This window comes from Acipenser ruthenus, chromosome 3 (genome assembly GCF_902713425.1).
Source record: "Acipenser ruthenus chromosome 3, fAciRut3.2 maternal haplotype, whole genome shotgun sequence".
NCBI classification, from domain to species: domain Eukaryota; kingdom Metazoa; phylum Chordata; class Actinopteri; order Acipenseriformes; family Acipenseridae; genus Acipenser; species Acipenser ruthenus.
Window position 1 is genome coordinate 103081187 of NC_081191.1, and position 20276 is coordinate 103101462.

General features: G+C 36.4%; 1 protein-coding gene across 3 annotated transcripts in view; it reads right to left on the reverse strand.

The window, feature by feature from the left end:
* Positions 1–15043, reverse strand: part of lrrcc1 (leucine rich repeat and coiled-coil centrosomal protein 1) — a 29285-nt gene extending 14242 nt beyond the window's left edge. Inside the window, exons 1-14 of one of the 3 annotated variants that reach the window (XM_033993720.3) lie at positions 14804–15043; positions 13896–13980; positions 13568–13773; positions 10937–11002; positions 10380–10547; positions 10024–10193; positions 9352–9567; positions 8355–8557; positions 6303–6495; positions 5585–5733; positions 4510–4714; positions 3747–3886; positions 2399–2600; positions 1924–2109 (exon numbers count right to left, since the gene is read on the reverse strand). In XM_033993720.3, coding sequence (XP_033849611.3) covers positions 1924–2109; positions 2399–2600; positions 3747–3886; positions 4510–4714; positions 5585–5733; positions 6303–6495; positions 8355–8557; positions 9352–9567; positions 10024–10193; positions 10380–10547; positions 10937–11002; positions 13568–13773; positions 13896–13954 — 2163 coding nt within the window. In that variant the 5' untranslated portion in view covers positions 13955–13980; positions 14804–15043. Of the gene's footprint in view, positions 1–1923; positions 2110–2398; positions 2601–3746; positions 3887–4509; positions 4715–5584; positions 5734–6302; positions 6496–8354; positions 8558–9351; positions 9568–10023; positions 10194–10379; positions 10548–10936; positions 11003–13567; positions 13774–13895; positions 13981–14119; positions 14321–14790 lie in introns of those variants that run through there. The other 2 variants (XM_034921045.2, XM_059020260.1) reach the window with 2 other exon arrangements.
* Between the last annotated feature and the right edge of the window lie 5233 nt (positions 15044–20276).

Below are 20276 nucleotides of genomic sequence, written 5' to 3' on the forward strand. Positions count from 1 at the left end.
ATAAATGTACACCAAATTAAACGTTGTGCTTTATCTTTTAAAAGTCTGTCTGCAGTTAATTTGTCAAAAAAAAGCTTACTTTATGTAGCACCACAGTCACCCCGAAAGACCCGACCCCCCCCAGTTGCTTATATATCTATATATATATATATATTATAGAGAGAGAGAGAGAGAGACACACACACACACACACAATACTTCGAAGAATGCACAGCAAACAAACAAACAAACAAAAATTGCGATCGCTCTGCTCTACCGGAGAAAGAAAAAAACTGTATGTAAGATCGTTGTCGGTACATGACATCCTGAAGAAAAGAAAACAGTACGGCGAATACCATCGGCTGCTCCAGGTGAAGTGGCATGGCAGCACAGCATTGTTTAAATAATAAATACAGTGGGTCTTTTTAAGTTTACTATCCCATCTTTTACATTTTTACTTATGGATCATTCCGTGTCAATACATCATTGTCACCCATAGGTCTCAGATTTGGATTAAACGTTTTGCTTTATCTTTTAAGTTTGTCTGCAGTTAATTTATCAAAAAAAATGCTTACGTTATAGTAGCAGGTGCATAATTATTTTCAATGTGGAGTTTAGCACAAAAAATATATATTACCTCATTTACGTAATTATGTATATTTAATATTCACTCGGTAATCCCATTTGTACACCCACAGACCACCATTCTACATCTTTTTTATTAATATCTTGGTAACTATTAATTGTTGTATTATACAACGCTGGGAAATCTGAAATTAAAGCGAACAGCTTTTCCTCCATTTTATTTTTTTTATTTCTTTCTCACAAAGGAATCTCCTACTTTTCCCTGATTGGCTGTTGGTAGGTTACGTCACGACGCGGCGCGGCAAAAGTTGAAAATATTGTATCTCTTGTGCGCCACTCTGCGGTGCCGCGTCCCTCTGCGGTGCCGCGTCCCTCTGCCGCTGCATGTAACCGCCTTCATTGAAGACCATTGCTAGTGCCGCGCCACGTCCGGTGTGAACGCCCCTTCACACGGGGGGGAAAAAAGGAATTTGTCAATTCAGATTATGTTGCCTTTTATTGCAACAGTGGTACCATTCAGTAGAGTGGAAATTGTAAAGCGGTACTTGAGGTGAAACCTCCAGACAGAAGGGGTACAGTTTTTAAAAAAGGTTGAAAACCACTGCTCTAGAGCAGGGGTTTCCAACTTCGGTCCTGGAGAGCCAGTGTACCCTCTTCTAATAAGCACTTAATTGGTCCAATTAAGTAAATTTAGGGTACAGTTGGAACAAAAACCAGGAGGGACACCAGCCCTCCTGGACCAGGATTGGAGACCCCTGCTCTAGAGTAAATTAGACTAATTAACATTTCATATGTACTCCAATGTCTAAATTCCACAAATATTTGAGTAATGACGGAAATAACATTGAATACATTTGATGATCGATTCATGCAGCACTTGTTTCACGCTAAGATATTTAATCCAAAAATGACATGGTGTGATTCAGTTTGCCATGCATGATGAAAGAACGGGATTTCCTGAGGGAGATGGAAATTAGTTTTCCTTATAGCCTCAGTATATTTTAATCTACTTTTGCAGAGATGTCTGAAAGCTATGAAGACATTAGGGACTTGCAAATGAAGGCAACTACATCCTCTTCTACTGCAGAGTTTTTAGGGCATGGGATAACCAATAAGATTGTCTTAATTTCTAAAGCCAAATTATATTCAAGACTTTTTACAAACCAGTGATAGTGCTGTAGGATATCTAACTGGAAAAAACAAACAAAATATTACCAACAGGCCAGATGTATTTTAGGTGAGATCTCATTAGAAATTCCACATTTTCCTGTCGACTTTTTTTACAGTAAGAGATTTTGTATTTTACTGGGATCAGGACATGATTTTGTGTATATAATTTCTGTAACAGTAAACCCATACCTTCAGTTCCGAGGTTGACCCTTGTTTTGACTTTATTAATTCAGCTATTCTTGCCTTCTGCTCTTTCACCATAGCTGTAAGCTCCTGAATCAAGCTTGCAGACTGTTTCTCCTTTTGCTGAGATTTAGCCAGGGCTTTCTTATGTTCCATTAACTCTGACGTAATCTGTTCAAACCCATCTTTCACCTTGCAAAAAAAAGAAAAAGCTTTTATATTCAAATACAGCTAAAATTATTTTATTCAAAAGATTTCAAACAAAAAAGTAGTCTAGACTAAAGCATTTTGGTTATTGGTCATTATGACTTATAAAAAGTATTAATAAAAGTATTAATAAAATAAACACCCACCCACACACAAAAGGTTTCAATGAACATTACAAAAATTATATTGCATGTAGTATTGTTTTTCTTTTTAAAATCAACACTATTACATACCAGTCGCACAAAATAGTTCTGATTTCTACTATTTAAATTACCTCTTTAAATCGTGTTGCTTCAATGGTCAGAGCCATACGGAATTCATCCTCCAACTCCATATATTGCTGCTTCATAATATTCATTTTCTCCTGAGATTCCTTCATTTGTTGTAAATGTCTCTGCTCTGTTGCAGCCATCTCTTTAGATAAAGCATTTTGAAATTCTGGTCCTGTCAGTGTTACTCTGGATTCCAATTCTGTCCTTAAATCAAAACACCCCACACTAATTTCACATGTGGTCAGATTTAAATCACAAATAGAACATATATTAATTTTTAAATAATTATATTAAAGTGAAAGTTTACTATCAGCCGCCTTGCTCTGCAACTATAAATACTATACACTTTGAAATAATTGTAAGTCAAGGTCTCTTTAATAGAAAGATCAAAACATCTAGCCTAGTTAAAAGTTTCTTTAGATTATAGTATTTCAACAAAAGTATTGTAACACATGTGCATAAATAAAATGCTGAGAAAAATAATTGCATGTGTATGTCATTGTGTAATAGTGGTAATGAAGCCAAGACCCTGTTCTTCAATGTAGTGTGTCATTGTTTATTTGAATTTCTCCACTTTTGTAATATCTCAGATTTTTGTTAACATTTCAGTTATTGCCACATACATTTTAGAAACACAGATGCTTTATGAAAATAAATTATATATATATATATATATATATATATTATATATATATATATATATATATATATATATATATATATATATATATATATATATGCATCTTGCTCATACTGATGATTAATTTGAACAGTAATGGTTGTAACACAGTAGCCAATTACCTACTTGTTGCTACATTTTATGGATAACATGTATTTGCATTACTCAAAGAATAAATTGCATTATCCAATACAAGTATCCTGAACACCAATCCTATTAAGGAATACTGTAAACCCACTGTCCTCCATAAAGCCTTTTAAACACCATTAGTACCACCATGCTTTTTATTTTAGTTCATGCTGCTGTTTTTTTTTTAGGTTTTACTTATTTAGTTTGTCATTTGCAATTTCACATTCCTTTACAGACACCATGCTATCAGAATTAATTCTCCACCTGGCAGATTAAGTTCCTGGAGACCTATAAACTATCAACTGGATCAGCTGTCTTTCCTAAAACACTGGAAATGTCAGTAGTTACCAAGGGTAATACACTGAATATTTAACACCACTTGTTCTATCCAGTAATCCAATGTTGAAATTTGTTTTGATAAATGACCTTTTCAAAAGAAGTAGGTCAGATACTGTTTTTAAACACGGAGCACAATCTTTACAAGACTTACTGCACTATTCATTTTACAAAACAGGAAAACAGAAACACGTTGCTGCTGTTACCTATGTACTTGCTCTCTAGAAGCAAGAAGTTCATGCAGCTGTCGCACTTTGTCCTTCTGCTGTCGGAGAGACACTCTCACTATTTCCACTTCCCTTTGGGATGCTGCAACCTTTAGCTCCATTTCTTGTATTCTTTTCATCTGTAAACAACAACAACAATTCACATGGTTTTATTCGGGAATTGGAAAGTAAATCAACAGATATTTACCAATTCTTTATAACAACAAAAGCTAGGTAGTGGACCCTACATATTGACACTGTCACCCATACTGAAACGATGGCACATGTCCATATGACCTATGTTTAAAAAGGCTCAAGTTTTAGGGATAGAGATAACAGTTTATTACAGAAGATAATTGTTTATTCAAGTCACACTTATTACTGCCATGTGTATTCCTTAGCACAAATTATCAATGTTTCATAATTAAATTCATGGCAACATACTTTTGCATAGGTTCTGGATTTCGACTGAAAAAATGAAGGTAGACTTTTGTTACAAGAAGTTACATCACTTACTTTGAAAGTGTGTGCTGCTGACAGCCGATTGACTGAGTTATTGATGGTTAGATTGCTGGTAGCCTCTCAGGGATTTTGGCTAAACTATGCATGGACCTTTGTTATAAGATGCAAATTTACATTCTGTGTCTGTATCACAATGACCTACTATTTACACAGCACTGACACCTGTTGTGTGTTCTTTAATGCCTTAATCATCAGTTTACTAAACACTTCATTATGAAGTCCTACAAATCCAACACTGTACCTCTGCGGCCTGCTGATGTAATCTTTGGGTTTCTATCTTTGACATGTTTTCTTCCAAGCACTTTAATGCCCTCCGCTGATGTTCCTCAGCACTCCTTGCATGTCTCAACTCATTAGAAAGAGACTCTGTGTTTTCTTTTAACTCATGAACACTGGCCTGGAGCTTACTTTTCTCAGCTTTCTGTTTTAAAAGCAATTCCTTTAACCTGAAGAAATAAATAACATTGATTTAAGGGGTAACGTTTGTGGCCGTGTGAAGTCATGAAATCAATATAATAGCAAGGCTTATCAATAAATGTCTAACTGTATAGCCGTCATCAGTAATGCTAGCAGAAATTGTAAAAACTACAACTAATCAATTTATTGTCACCCACTACACTGACTGTAGGGATATAGTGGAAGATGAGAACACAAGTATGTACATACGTATGTCACACTTTACATCTAATTGATTAAACTTGGTATTGACATTAGCAGAGGCTTTATGGAGAGGCTATTGATAATATTAGATGTATTGGTCTGTATATGCATTTCTCCATCTGTATGTCACACTTACATCTTTTCTTATATCTGTACAACCATTTATTAAAGTTTCCTTCTACAAACTGACAAGTTTATTGACAAGTTTTTTTCTCAAATAGAAACTCATTATTTAGCTGAGAAATATTTCACATTTCAACATTACATATTTATAATTAAAGCTTTGACAAAAAAAAAAAAAAAAAAAATTCATAAAGTACATTTTGTTCTTTGCCTAATTTATATATACATTTTATAGAGAGAGCTATGATTCACTGAAAAAAAAAAAAAAAAAAAATTCAAGAAGGGCTATTTTACCACAGTGCAAGTAACAGTGCACTTAATAGTTTAAAAAATACTAAATTGTCCAGTCACTTTGTAAAACAAAATCACGGTAGTGGTCAATAATTAGTGCCAAAACCAATACTGCATTTCCATTATCTGTCCGATATAAAATTAGAATACATTTTTTTGATGGAGCAACATGAAGATTCCTGTATATGTGTATAAGTTTCGACAGGTTGTGGTATTTACTTTTCTAAATGAAGTATTATTACCTGTCTGTTGTATGAATGGCCATGGTTTGGATATCCTTCTCCTCAATGGCTCGGGTTTGCAAGCCTTTCATTTGTTCCGTTAATATTTTCACAGCCTGTTCAGCTTTCCATCTTCTCTCCCTTTCCTGGTCGAGTTCCTCAATTATTGCCTGCGTACATTTTTTTTTTTTTTTACAAAAGATACAGGTTATATTTGTTAAGTTATAATATTCTGTAAATAAATGGTTTTATTTTTAGAATGCTCTGTTTTTCTGTTACAGCATTACAGTACATTTCCATTGGTGACTGCAGAAAAAATATATTTACTTGTCTTGTTCTAATATATAAAAGTTGTTTTACCAGGCAAGTGTTTTTGTAAAAAAAAATCTCATTCATAACCCTGATCTGGTGCAAGAAGTTCATAAAAAGGTAAATACCGACATGTTTAAGATTTTTCTTAAAAAAAGGTGTGAGGTTGAGACTTTTTATCCAAGTGCTTCCTCTCCCTGACAATATTTTCATGACTTATTTAGCTTAACAGTCACTACAAAAAGCTACGAATAATTCAGCATGGGTTGAAATCCCAGTATCAAGTTAATTAGACTAACTTACCCATCCCCACTTTTTTTTCATGTCGATAACTAGTTTCTGTTATATATATCACATATTGCATGGCAGATCTGTTTATGCTATTTTGGCTGTATGTTTGGTCAGATGTTATTAAAGTAACCTGCATTACTCTGTATGTAGATTCTTCATTTGTGTTTGTTTGCTTGGTTCCAGGGGGATCCTTCTTCGTTTTTGGTCCTGCAGATGCTTTTTTGGACAGACTTCTCGGAACATCCAACTCAGTAGACCATGTATTACTGGTGGACTCCTCTCCTTGACATGGAGAAATCAAATGCTTTTTTGCAGAAGGCATAGCTTGGTCACTAGACAAATAGAAATGTATTTTAAGTAAACTGACACAGATGAAATAAGAAAATGAAAAACACTTTAAAAAGAGCACATTTAGGAATATAAAACTTAAAAAAAATGAATTACTGAAAACTGGAAATATACATTTTTTTATAAATGAAACAAGCACTAGGTCATTTTTTTAGGTTACTTGAATTCGTTTTCTTTTCGTTTTCTACCATGACAAAACTTATTCCATGTTGCCATCACTTTATTAAAAGAGAAAACTGAACAAATCTGGATGGCAAGACATATGCAGAACTATAAAAATATTTATTCTTAGCAGTGAGGCCTTCCCTCAAAGGAGAATTCAACTGAGAGGCCTGCATCTTTAGCATAGGCTGCTGTGGAAAAAAAAAAAAAAAAAACAACAATCCTGTCCTTGAAATCCAGTGGTTTTGAAAGTACATCTAGACAGGTTCTTCAGAGTTCAACTACCTGACTGGGATCATTGATCAGGTCCTAAATGCCTCTTGCAGCTGGAAATCAAGAAGCTATTTCAAAGTGCCTGTGGCTAATCCTGAGATCAGAAATGAAATATGGGCTGATGACAAGAGGGATTATTATCCACCAAATGCAGACTTTACCTTCTAGACAAGTTCATGGGAATTAATAACCAATTGTTTGAAAATTCTAAAAGAACCCACAATTTTTGTTTTATTGTCAAAAAGAAAATTTGGCTCAGGGTTTGTGGAAGGGTAGAAAGAAGGAAGACACATGAAACAATATGGACTGCAATAAACCATGACTTATTTGAGGTAAATCATACATTCCATTATCAAAACATGAATTCACTGCAGGCCACTACTGTATTTCATCCATCAGTATGCCCACCTAAGTACGGTCATTTTAAAAGACAAATTATATCTTTTGAATAAATACTAAAATAACTATTTATTATCCAAATATTTCTCATAACAAACAAATGGACTAATTAAAACTACCATGAATTTTAAGATGTATGCAACAGTTTTTACATTTATAAGCCCTCTTACTGTACAGATAAACAGGAAGTTTTTCAGCACACAAGGGTAAACAACAGTAGTAGACTCTTACTTATCTGGGCCCCTGTAGTCTGAAATGACCAAGAATTTGAACCATGCTGTGATCATAATGAAATGCATGCTAAAAGCAGTGTTGGAAACTGAATTTCCATACATTAAGCTAATTATACAGAGCAGGTCATTATGAGTAAAATTCCCCCACAAGACACATAAGACATTTTAAAATGAGTGACACAGTGGAATGATTTCAAGGATAGCCTTCATTAGGGGGCAGCAGTGTGGAGTAGTGGTTAGGGCTCTGGACTCTTGACCAGAGGGTCGTGGGTTCAATCCCCGGTGGAGGACACTGCTGCTGTACCCTTGAGCAAGGTACTTTACCTAGATTGCTCCAGTAAAAACCTGACTGTATAAATGGGTAATTGTATGTAAAACTAATGTGATATCTTGTAACAATTGTAAGTCGCTCTGGATAAGGGCGTCTGCTAAGAAATAAATAATAATAATAATAATAATTAGTCCAACTAATCACAAGCCAGAACACAGTAAATCACCAAGACCTACAGTCTTGTACTTTCTATAACTTCTGCAAATGACCGTCCACGTTGGTTCATCACAATTAGGTAACCGATTGTTTATCTAAAAATGTGACACTGTACAAGTGCGTCCTCTGTATCACTGTCAGATGGGTATGCCTGAGGGTGATGTTTAGTTAAAATAAGAGAAGTAAAAAAAAAAAGTTTGTACTGTTCACTGTTTGTGAAAGACATAAAAGATGAGCTCCTTTACGATTCAAGTTTTGTTTTGTAGGGGGGCTTTCACCAAACTCATACCCGTCAGACTTTTTTCCTTTAGCTTCCTTGATGGTACGCTGTCTGGTGACTGCAGTGGTTCTCCTGTAACTGGGAATTCTGGATCTTCTTGAACCCTTTCTGCGATTCTCTTTGCCACTTTCACAGTCACTTTCAGATGTATGATCTATGTCTCTTTTTGCTTTCTGCATGGTTGATGGAGTTGAACTTGAACACGCAGGAGTCTAAATTAATAATAAATAAGCATATCAGGAACAGACATCCCCTGCCACGACTGTCAATTCTTATGCAAAAATATGTATGTGACATACAGATGACCAAATGCAGACAGACAGACACCAGAAGCTAATACTCACAATAACATAGGCTAAATAATGTTAATGTCAAGTTTAATTAAAACCGGATACACAGTTTTCCATATCTTGTAAACATGTAAAGTGTGTCATATGTATATCCGCATTTAGTATATCCCGGTCACCATGGATTTTATCCCAAAGTTTGAAGCATGGAGAAAAGAATGGATCAGATGCTAATCCTTGGATCAAGGATTAATAGGATTAAAATAGTGAGCACACACATAGGATACTAAACAGGTGAGGCATGATATTTACTGCAAAGCAGTTATAGCATGTTAACTGTTTTTCACAGAATGTTGATGAACCATTTACTTAATTACCAACAGCTTTCTATGTGATGATTATTCCTCAACACTACAAAACTATATGTAATATCTAAATCTTTGTTTAAATGTCAAAGTATTTTTTGTACTGAAAACAAATTAAAGTATCCCTATAAAGCATGTTTAACTACAAACCTTTCCTAAGCAAGCCCATTTCATATTTGATAAGACTCTAACCTTTAGTGTATAGTTGCAGTTACTAACAATGGATTACTATTCAGCAGCCTCCAATTATCGGGTTATAACAGCAAACTTCACACAATATAAAAGTCATCCATTTGGGAAAAAAAAGGATTCACTGAAATTCTTCAGAATTAAGTTGTAACAAACAAAACTTACCTGTTCAAACAGCTGAGTAATTTGATGCTCAAGTTTTTTTATTCTAAGTTCGTTATTCAAATTTTTACTGGTCAAGTTATTTTTCTCCACTTCGGAAGAAGAGCTATCCTTTTTACCAGATTCCGTGGCTCCATAGATTTCTGTATCTGTACGCTGACGAAACTTAGTGAGCACTTCTTCAATTTTAGGGGTAACTAATGGCAGCCCAGCATTACCCTAGAAAGCAAAGTAAAATGTCAGCCAAATCTACCATATGGATAAAAATAAATCATTTAAACCTGCTTGAACATCATACTTATATTTTGTAAAAAGGTTATCACCAATATGGTCTTAAACAGGATTATATATAATATTGATCAAAGAAAATCTCAAAAACATTTTTCAAAAGATAACCAGGATGGAGCTGACCCCAGAACAGCCTAGAAGTGTTCCACTCAGGAAACACACTGATCCAGGTTCAGCAGACAGATTCACTTTCCATTTTATACCATCATAATCATGTAATATCCTCATATGGTGTTTTGGGCCAATCTACAAGAGATTTCATTTCCCAAGTTGCCCTTATTGTACCTTGCAAGTCATACATTAAAATGTTCAATACATTTCCTCCAATGCCAAGTTGAAATATAATTTACAAACTGCAAAAGAGAAATGATTTACAAACACACCAACCTTTTCTACATTCATGCTAGCATCCGAAGAAACCAAGTATTCCATAAAATCTTCCAAACCAGGTACATCTACTGGACTCTCTTCAACTGAGTTGACACGTTCACCATAACGATTCCTACCATCCAGTGCAATCAACTGAGGTATCGACTGCAGGGTTATTTCTCTATACCCTTTAAAAGAATCAGAATGAAAGAATATCAATATATTGGTTATACCATGATTTACGCAATACTGAGAATCATGCCAATGTTTTTTTTGTTTTTTTTTAAACAGTGGAATTTCTCAATTGTGGTATAAACCACAATATATACTATTTATAGTAAATCTGTGGCTTAAAATCATTACATTTTAAATACCTGGCACCATACAGACTGGGTTGCCTTTGCCATCCTTATCCAAAGTTAGATCAGTCAGGCACTGCAATCCCATTAGGCACTGCAATACATGGTTTACACTGCCAACACAGTTACTATGGAGATAAATGCAGCTCAGTTTGTGGCTGGTTCCATGAAGTTGCAAAAATCCTAAAGATTTCAAAACAGAGTACTGGTTAAAAAAGAAGCAGCATATTTTACAAAAAAATTTGTGTCAATCATGACTTTAAAATACCATCAGTGTTGTTACTATATATATATATAAAGAAATAAATAAATACTATATATAACTAAAGAAATACCTAGAGGTGAATAATGTTTGATGGTAAAAGTATTTCTACATTGTTGGGAGCTCTGACTATAAAATGAATTTGATTAATTTCACTGTAATACCACTTAACATATACCATAGATCTTCAATCTCATTCTATCAACAAATACAAAGGGTGTACTGAAGAATAGCATTCAAAAAGTCAGTATAGTGTGTATTTCAAGAGGTTTGAGTTATTTTGTATTAATTCCCTAAAAAACACACTTACCGGATAGATCACTTATTTGGTTATAAGACAAATTCAGTCTTATAAGGTTCCCAAGTCCATGAAGTCCTAAGAACAAAATAAAACATGTTTATGTAAATATATTACGTAAAGAAGGTTCTGTACAGTAAAAACATGTAGTGCATTCGTTAGGTTATAAAATAACTTATTACAAATTATGATGGTTCTTCCATATAGCAAGGCCACACTAATAAACCTGACACTAATATTACCTGGCCATTAACAATAGGAATGCCAGTGGCAGCAACATTAGCCTATATGTTGAAACAGTGATAACAAAGTGTGACTATCTTAGCAAAAACAGCTAGTACCCAAGTCTAAATGGTATGCTTCAAGATTTTTGGTAGTGATTGAAATTCTTGTTCTAGCACTAGTAACACTTTTTTTTGTCTCAGATATTTATATCTCCAGCTATTAAAATGCTTAGTCTAAGCATTTTTTTTTTTTAAACACATAAGGTGATTAACCTACAGACTGACATCATGTTTTACTATACTGATCTTTTTTAATTAGCTGGTTTATATGACAAGGGTAAATATTATTGTTGATGAAAGTTAAGGGACAAAAAAATGTCCCTTGGGGGATGCAGGGATATAAAGAAGACTCCCATTGCACAGCAGTATGTTAAATAAAATAGTTGTGCACATTAAATCTTTTACGTGTCTTTTGGATCCTATACCAACCAGTCTCTTGAAGGAGGTGTTTAGTAAGCTGTCCAATGATGTCCTTGATATAGTTAATAGCTCTTTGTCATCAGGAAGGTTTCCTTCTTCTTTAAAAACAGCCTTAGTGAAACCTTTACTTAAGAAATCTAATCTGGATAGTTCAGTTCTAAGTAATTTTAGACCTATTTCAAACCTTCCTTTTTTAGCAAAGGTACTTGAAAAAGTCGTTTTTAAACAAATTAATAGTTTCCTTGGAAATAATAACATCTTCGAGAAATTTCAATCAGGATTTCGCGCTAACCATAGAACTGAGACTGCACTTGTCAAAGTGGTAAATGATCTACGTATAAGTACAGATTCTAAGTGTTTATCTGTACTGATCCTTTTAGATCTGAGTGCTGCTTTTGATACTGTGGATCATAAGATTTTAATTAATCGTCTTAGAGAATGGGTGGGCCTTTCTGGTAGTGTCCTAAACTGGTTCATATCCTATTTACTGAATAGACAGTATTTTGTTGCCTTAGGAGAATCTACATCTGGACTAGCTAATATTACATGTGGTGTTCCGCAGGGCTCCATTCTTGGTCCCATGTTATTTTCTTTATACATGCTGCCTCTCGTGTCCTTTTATCATTTAAGAAAAGTTAGATCATTCTTGTCTTTGGATGATGCAAAGAAATTAGTACATGCTTTTATTTTTTCTAGGTTAGATTTCTGTAATGCTTTATTCTCTGGACTTACAAGTCATGCTATATCACGTCTACAGCTAGTGCAAAATGCTGCTGCTAGAATGCTAACTAGAACAAAAAAAAGGGCTCACATTACACCTGTGTTGGCATCATTGCATTGGCTTCCTGTGCATTACAGAATTGATTTTCAGAATTCTATTACTAGTTTTTAAAGCACTGAATGGACTATCTCCACAATATCTAAATGATATGCTAATTCCTTATCAGCCTGAACGCACTCTGAGATCTGCAAATGCTGGCCTTTTATGTATTCCGAGGGTGAATGGTAAAAGGATGGGAGAGGCTGCTTTCTGTTTTAATGCCCCCACACTCTGGAACTCCTTACCCCCTTTTATCAGAGATTCACCTTCAATTGCAATCTTCAAATCTCGATTAAAAACATACCTTTTTAATATAGCTTTTCCATAACATTTTTATGTTGTATTCTGAGTTTTATTGTTACTTCTGTTTTTAATAACTGTACTCTTTTCTTACTGTTTATTATTGTATTTTTGTATTTTTTTTCTTCTGTATGTAAAGCGCTTTGAATTGTATTGTACATGAATTGCGCTATATAAATAAAGGGTTATTATTATTATTATTATTATTATTACCTATACACAGCATCTAATCAAGCTTGTAGTAAAACCTGAAATGGGTGAAACTGCTATGCAATAAGAACCTTATTTCCATCCTTGTGATGTCTGCATCCCCACAAGGATTTGCAATGTATCTAACTCCTAACCTACAGTCCTTGCCACAATCCAAGACCTTTCTCAAACACATATTGAAATGTGTATTACATGTGTATTTAATGTGTGGTAGTTTTGTAACACAGGCAACTGTCTAGTCCATCAAGAGAACTTCTGATCACCAAACTTATGAATTAAACCAGATTCAAAACCAGGAACTCTATTCCATTAGTGTCTTCTATTATTATTATTATTATTATTATTTATTTCTTAGCCGACGCCCTTATCCAGGGCGACTTACAATTGTTACAAGATATCACCTTATTTTTACATACAATTACCCATTTATACAGTTGGGTTTTTACTGGAGCAATCGAGGTAAAGTACCTTGCTCAAGGGTACAGCAGCAGTGTCCCCCACTGGGGATTGAACCCACAACCCTCCGATCAAGAGTCCAGAGCCCTAACCACTACTCCACACTGCTAGAATTGTTACCAAAACCTAGAAATATGTAAACAAAATACCAACCTTCTACTTTAGTTACCAAGTTACAAGATAAGTTAAGTGTCCGTAGAGAAGCCAGCGATCCCAGTCCCTCAATGCAAGTTATGCGATTAGATGAGAGGTCCAAGTGTCGCAAATGCCATGCCCGGCCAAGGCCTTCAATCTTGGAGATTCTGTTGCAGTGGAGATTCAGGGACTTAAGCTTTTCATTTAAAGGTATTTCTGAAAAACTGGAAAAAGGCAGAAAATTATGAATGAACCCTTTTGTTTACAACCACCCAATAAAACGGGTCTGTAAAGTGATGCAAGTATAAATCATTTTAAGATAGGCCAATACACTGATGTTACTTACCTTGTAATGTGTTTATCAATCAGACAGAGCTCCCCATCTAACTGTTTATTTTCTGCCATTCTTTAAACGGCATGATAGGTAGGATCTTCACGGAAAAAAAAAGAATTAAAATGCAATACTTAAAAAAAACAGGTATGTCACATTTTATTTTCTGTTTAGACATAACTTCTGTTCACACAAATCACACCAATAAATATACGTGGGCATTTGTAAGAAGTGCATACCTGCTACAGCCCTACATAATTAGTGGTAACGGGCCAGGCCTTTTTAATGCAAATTGCCTGGAGATTCCAGTACGATCGTTATATCCTCTCTTCCACAATGTAATTAATTATTGGGAGGAAACAGCAGGCTACTGACATCTCTTACCAGTGATACCAAACCAACCCCCTGGGAATTAAGAATCTTAGGGAAAAGGAAGTAATACCGATTTCTTCTGAAAGCATGATCTTCTGTCACTTGAAATAAGGTTGTTTTGCAAATGAGAGGTAAGAGATGTTTTGTTATTACCACAGGTACCACATTAACAATAAGAATAACCATGATCCTGTATTATATAAACGTAGATTGCATACAGATACACCATTAGTCACTCCATCTTACACCGCTCAAGTGAACTACATTTTATTTGGTGCAAACATAAATAAAGCCTGTATAATTAGAATTCGTATTTGCGAACACAAGAAATACAAATGCAACGTTCAATGGCTAAGATATTAACGTACATTGTACATTAGCAAAAAATACAGTTGATCACAATTACAAGGTTAGCTATGTTGTTGCTAAGAAACAGCTTGTCTTACTAAAGTCTGATTCATGAATGGGGAAAAAAGTAAGACCATCATTCTAATTGCTGTAAAATAGTCAATGGTGAAACTTTAAAAAAACATTTTACCAGCGCTTTCTACCTGCTTTTTGCTTTTCTTTTTTCCCTGCTTGCTTTTGTGTCTGTGATTACCGTTGAAACTCGCCGCTCTGAAGGTATACTTCCTGTTTGCGTCATATTTGATCTGACTGCTTCCTTTGACCAAGTTGGGGAGGGGTTTGCGTCGTGCTGCGGCTTTCCGAGTGTGAAATGACACATGATAGTGGAGAATTAATTACTCCTTACTCCTTTTTAAAGTTAAAAGTAAGTTAGTTATGTAAATAGTGTGCAGGCATTTACACACCAGCGTAGGGGAGGAAAAAAGGGAGATGGATTCAGAAAAGAAGAAAAAAAACATGATAGGAAAAAGGCAAAGAGTAGCCCAGTTAAATATCAAAGTATGGTCAGTTTATATGTTCTTTTCCTGGCCCAATACATATACTGTATTTGTAATTTATATATATTCACGATACAGCGTTGTTCTTTAGAATATTTTTATTAAGTAAAGTTGTCACCTTCCTGAACGTTTGTGAGACTCTCAATTGTCTCAAAATTGCATTGGTACAATTGTGGTATTAAACCTCACGTCTTTTAGAAATACACACTTCTTTTATACTGCTGCTGCTGATGGATGATGTTTTAGGTGCTATTTTGTATCTGTTGTATCTGTCTTCTTGAGTACTCAAGTAGATGTACAGTAAGCTGCCATGTGTATGTTGGCTACTCTGGAGATACTGCCACAATGTTCACATAAAAAGATCAGTGCACATCGTTGCCATTAAGTGCTTGAAAATTAAGATTTTACATTTTTATTTATTTAGTACAATGTTATAAATTTGGACTGGCGTATACCAGCTATCCAGTATATGGTAAAATGACAGCTTATTGTTATATCTTAATGCAGGAGTAAGCACAGAAAAAGAAGGGAGGTCATGATTGTTGGGGACTCCATATTGAGAAACACAACAAGTTCAGTTCGCAGTTTGGACCCCCTTACTACAACAGTGTGCTGCCTTCCAGGAGCCTCAGTCAAGCACATCACTGAGAATGTGGACAGGCTCCGAGAACGAACAGGAGACGACCCGGTAGTAGTCATCCACATCGGTACAAACAACATTGGAAGAGACAGACCAAGATCCCTGCAAAACAGATTCAGAGAGCTAGGAAGGAAATTAAAAGACAAGACCAAAACTGTGGTATTTTCTGGGATACTGCCGGCGCCTTGCAAAGGACCATATGGACAGCTGGAAATACAAAATCAAAATGCATGGCTGAAATCGTGGTGCACACAGGAAGGCTTCACCTTTCTTGAACATTGGAGCACATTCTACAACAAGGACTATCTATACAGATGGGACGGACTGCACTTAAACAGAAAGGGAATCAATCTACTTGGAGAAAGGATCCTTCAGGAGGTCCAGAAGCATTTAAACAAGAAAGGAAGGGGGGAGAAAACAAAAAAACAGAAGAAGACCACATCAAAACAAGGGCAACAACTCAGGTAAGACAACTATTAAATGTATTTATCTTAATGCTAGAAGTCTCAGAAACAAAATGTTAGAACTTGAAGCTACTGCACTAACAAGTAACTACGATGTGATAGGTGTTACAGAAACTTGGTTGTCTGAGAGTGATGGAGACGAATATAATATTAGTGGGTACACACTATATAGGAAAGACAGGCAGGACAGAAGAGGCGGAGGGGTAGCGCTATACATAAGAAACAGTCTTGAAGCCCAGGTGTTAAATCAGGACAAAGAAAACAATGCAGAATCAATATGGGGTCAGAATAATGGACACATATTCAAAGGGCATAATAATAGGAGCATGCTATAGACCGCCAAATTCAGACGCTGAGCAAAATAATCTGTTATACAATGACATTCGAAATGCGTGTAGAAAAGGAGAAGCCATACTAATGGGGGATTTCAACTTCCCCCATATAAAATGGGAAAACCCGATGGGGGCACGACGGACGAAATTGAAATGGTGGAAATGACAAATGACTGCTTCCTAACGCAATTTGTCAAGGCATCGACTAGAGGGGAGGCATGCCTTGATTTAGTCTTTTCAAATAATGAAGACAGAATAACTAAAACAGAGGTCAGAGAACCATTGGCAAACTCAGACCACAACATGGTCTCATTTGAAATATTTTTTAAAACCCCAAAAGTAATGACTAAAGCTAAGGTTTACAATTTTAGAAAAGCAAACTATGAAGGTATGAAACAGAGACTAACATAAGTAGATTTGAGTAAAATAGAGAAAACATCCACAGAAAAAGGATGGCTGTTTTTTAAAAATGTAGTACTAGAGGCGCAAAACAATTACATCCCAAAAGTAGACAAATCTAAATCTAAAACAAAATGGCCAAAATGGTTTAATAGATCAATTAAAAAAAAATATTCAGCGAAAAAAGGCACTTTACAGAGCGTTTAAAAGGGACCAAAAACAAAGTACACAGAAAGAGTACTTGGAACTGCAAACGCAAGTCAAAAAGGAAGTTAGGAAGGCCAAGAGAGAGATAGAAATCAATATTGCTAAGGGGGCTAAAACCAATTCCAAAATATTTTTCCAATATTATAACAGCAAGAGAACATTCAAAGAGGATGTTAAATGTCTAAGAGACACAAATGGCAAAATCATAGATGAAGAAAAAAAAATGATTACTTTTCACAGGTTTTTACAAAGGAGGACACGGAAAACATGCCCGACATGTCGACCTGTTCCTATCCGATTTTAAATAACTTTAGCATAACAGAGGCAGAAGTGTTAAAGGGACTAGGAGCTCTTAAAATAAACAAATCCCCTGGGCCAGATGAGATCCTCCCAATAGTACTCAAAGAAATGAAAGAAGTTATTTACAAACCGCTAACCAAGATCATTATTATTATTATTATTATTATTTATTTCTTAGCAGACACCCTTATCCAGGGCGACTTACAGTCGTAAGCGAATACATTTCAAGTGTTACAATACAAGTAATACAATAAGAGCAAGAAGTACAATAACTTTTGTTCAAGTGTGACAAACCACAATTCAATAATACAGCAGATAATAGTGACAGTTACATCAGGATATGATTAAATACAAAATACTACAGGTTAAACACTTGGCAGATTACAGTATTCTGAAGTACAGGATTAAATGCAGTAAAATAGGGGCAGATAAGAGCAAAATAAAGCACATTTAAATGAAGGGTGATAGTGTCCCAGGATACAAACAGAGGAGTTCAACAGGTGCTGTTTGAAGAGGTGAGTCTTAAGGAGGCACCGGAATGTGGTCAGGGACTGGGCAGTCCTGACATCTGTAGGAAGGTCATTCCACCACTGCGGAGCAAGGGTGGAGAAGGAGCGGGCTCTGGAGGCAGGGGAGCGTAGCGGAGATAGAGCCAGTCTTCTAATGCAGGCGGAGCGGAGAGGTCGAGTCGGGGTGTAGGGAGAGATGAAGGTCTGGAGGTAGCTGGGTGCAGTCTGGTCAAGGCATCTGTAGGCTAGTACAAGAGTCTTGAACTGGATGCGAGCGGTGATCGGGAGCCAGTGGAGCGAGCGGAGTAGTGGAGTAGCGTGGGCGAAGCGAGGCAGAGAGAACACCAGGCGGGCAGCAGAGTTCTGGATGAGCTGGAGCGGACGGGTGGCGGACGCAGGGAGGCCAGCCAGGAGGGAGTTGCAGTAGTCTAGGTGGGAGAGTACCAGGGCCTGGACCAGGAGCTGGGTAGCATAGTTGGTGAGTAAGGGTCGGATTCTTCGGATGTTGCTCAGGAAGAATCGGCAAGTGCGTGCCAGAGTGGAGATGTGCTGGGAATAAGAGAGGCAGGGGTCCAGGGTGACTCCAAGGTTCTTAGCGGAGGAAGAGGGAGAGAGTGTGGTAGATTCCAGAGGAACAGAGATAGAGAGATCAGAGAAGGGGGAGGAGGAGGGAAAGAAAAGGAGGTCAGATTTAGAGAGGTTGAGTTTGAGGTGATGCGAGTGCATCCAGGAGGAAATAGCAGACAGACAGGTAGAGATACGGGAGGAGGTGGTGGAGTCAGAGGTGGGGAAGGAGAGGAAAATCTGAGTTAAGAGAGGGTGAGGTGTGGAGGTTGCTCCACGCCAGGTTACCTGGTAAGTGCGGTTGGAGAGGTAGGAGGAGAACCAGGCCAGAGCAGTGCCAGAGATCTCCAGGTCAGCAAGATGATAGTAGAATAGAGTGATCAACAGTGTCAAAGGCAGCAGAGAGGTCGAGGAGAATTAGGACAGAGGAGAGAGAGGCAGCTCGGGCACACATCATGCAACAGTCTCTTGACACAGGGGTTGTACCGACAGACTGGAAAATAGCAAACGTAATACCGATCCACAAAAAGGGAGACAAAACAGAACCAGGTAACTACAGACCAATGAGCCTGACTTCTATTATATGGAAACTAATAAGATCCAAAATGGAAAATTACCTATATGGTAACAATATCCTGGGAGACAGTCAGCATGGTTTTAGGAAAGGGAGATCGTGTCTAACTAACTTGCTTGATTTATTTGAGGATGCAACATCAACAACGGATAATTGCAAAGCATACGACATGGTTTATTTAGATTTCCAGAAAGCTTTTGACAAAGTCCCGCATAAAAGATTAATTCTCAAACTGGATGCAGTAGGGATTCAAGGAAATGCATGCACATGGATTAAGGAGTGGTTAACATGTAGAAAACAAAAAGTACTGATTAGAGGAGAAACCTCAAAATGGAGTGAGGTAACCAGTGGTGTACCACAGGGATTAGTATTAGGTCCTAATCTGCATTAATGATTTAGATTTTGGTATAGTAAGCAAAATTTGCAGACGACACAAAAATAGGAGGAGTGGCAAACACTGTTGCAGCAGCAAAGGTCATTCAAAATGATCTAGACAGCATTCAGAACTGGGCAGACACATGGCAAATGAAATTTAATAGAGAAAAGTGTAAAGTATTGCATGCAGGCAATAAAAATGTGCATTATAAATATCATATGGGAGATACTGAAATTGAAGAAGGGAACTATGAAAAAGACCTAGGAGTTTATGTTGACTCAGAAATGTCTTCATCTAGACAATGTGGGGAAGCTATAAAAAAGACCAACAAGATGCTCGGAAGTAATATTAAAACTTTACAATGCATTAGTAAGACCTCACCTAGAATATTGTGTTCAGTTCTGGTGACCTCGTTACAAAAAGGATATTGCTGCTCTAGAAAGAGTGCAAAGAAGGGCAACCAGAATTATCCCGGGTTTAAAAGGCATGTCATATGCAGACAGGCTAAAAAAATTGAATCTATTCAGTCTTGAACAAAGAAGACTACGCGGCGATCTGATTCAAACATTCAAAATCCTAAAAGGTATAGACAATGTCAACCCAGGGGACTTCTTTGACCTGAAAAAAAGAAACAAGGACCAGGGGTCACAAATGGAGATTAGATAAAGGGGCATTCAGAACAGAAAATAGGAGGCACTTTTTTACACAGAGAATTGTGAGGGTCTGGAACCAACTCCCCAGTAATGTTGTTGAA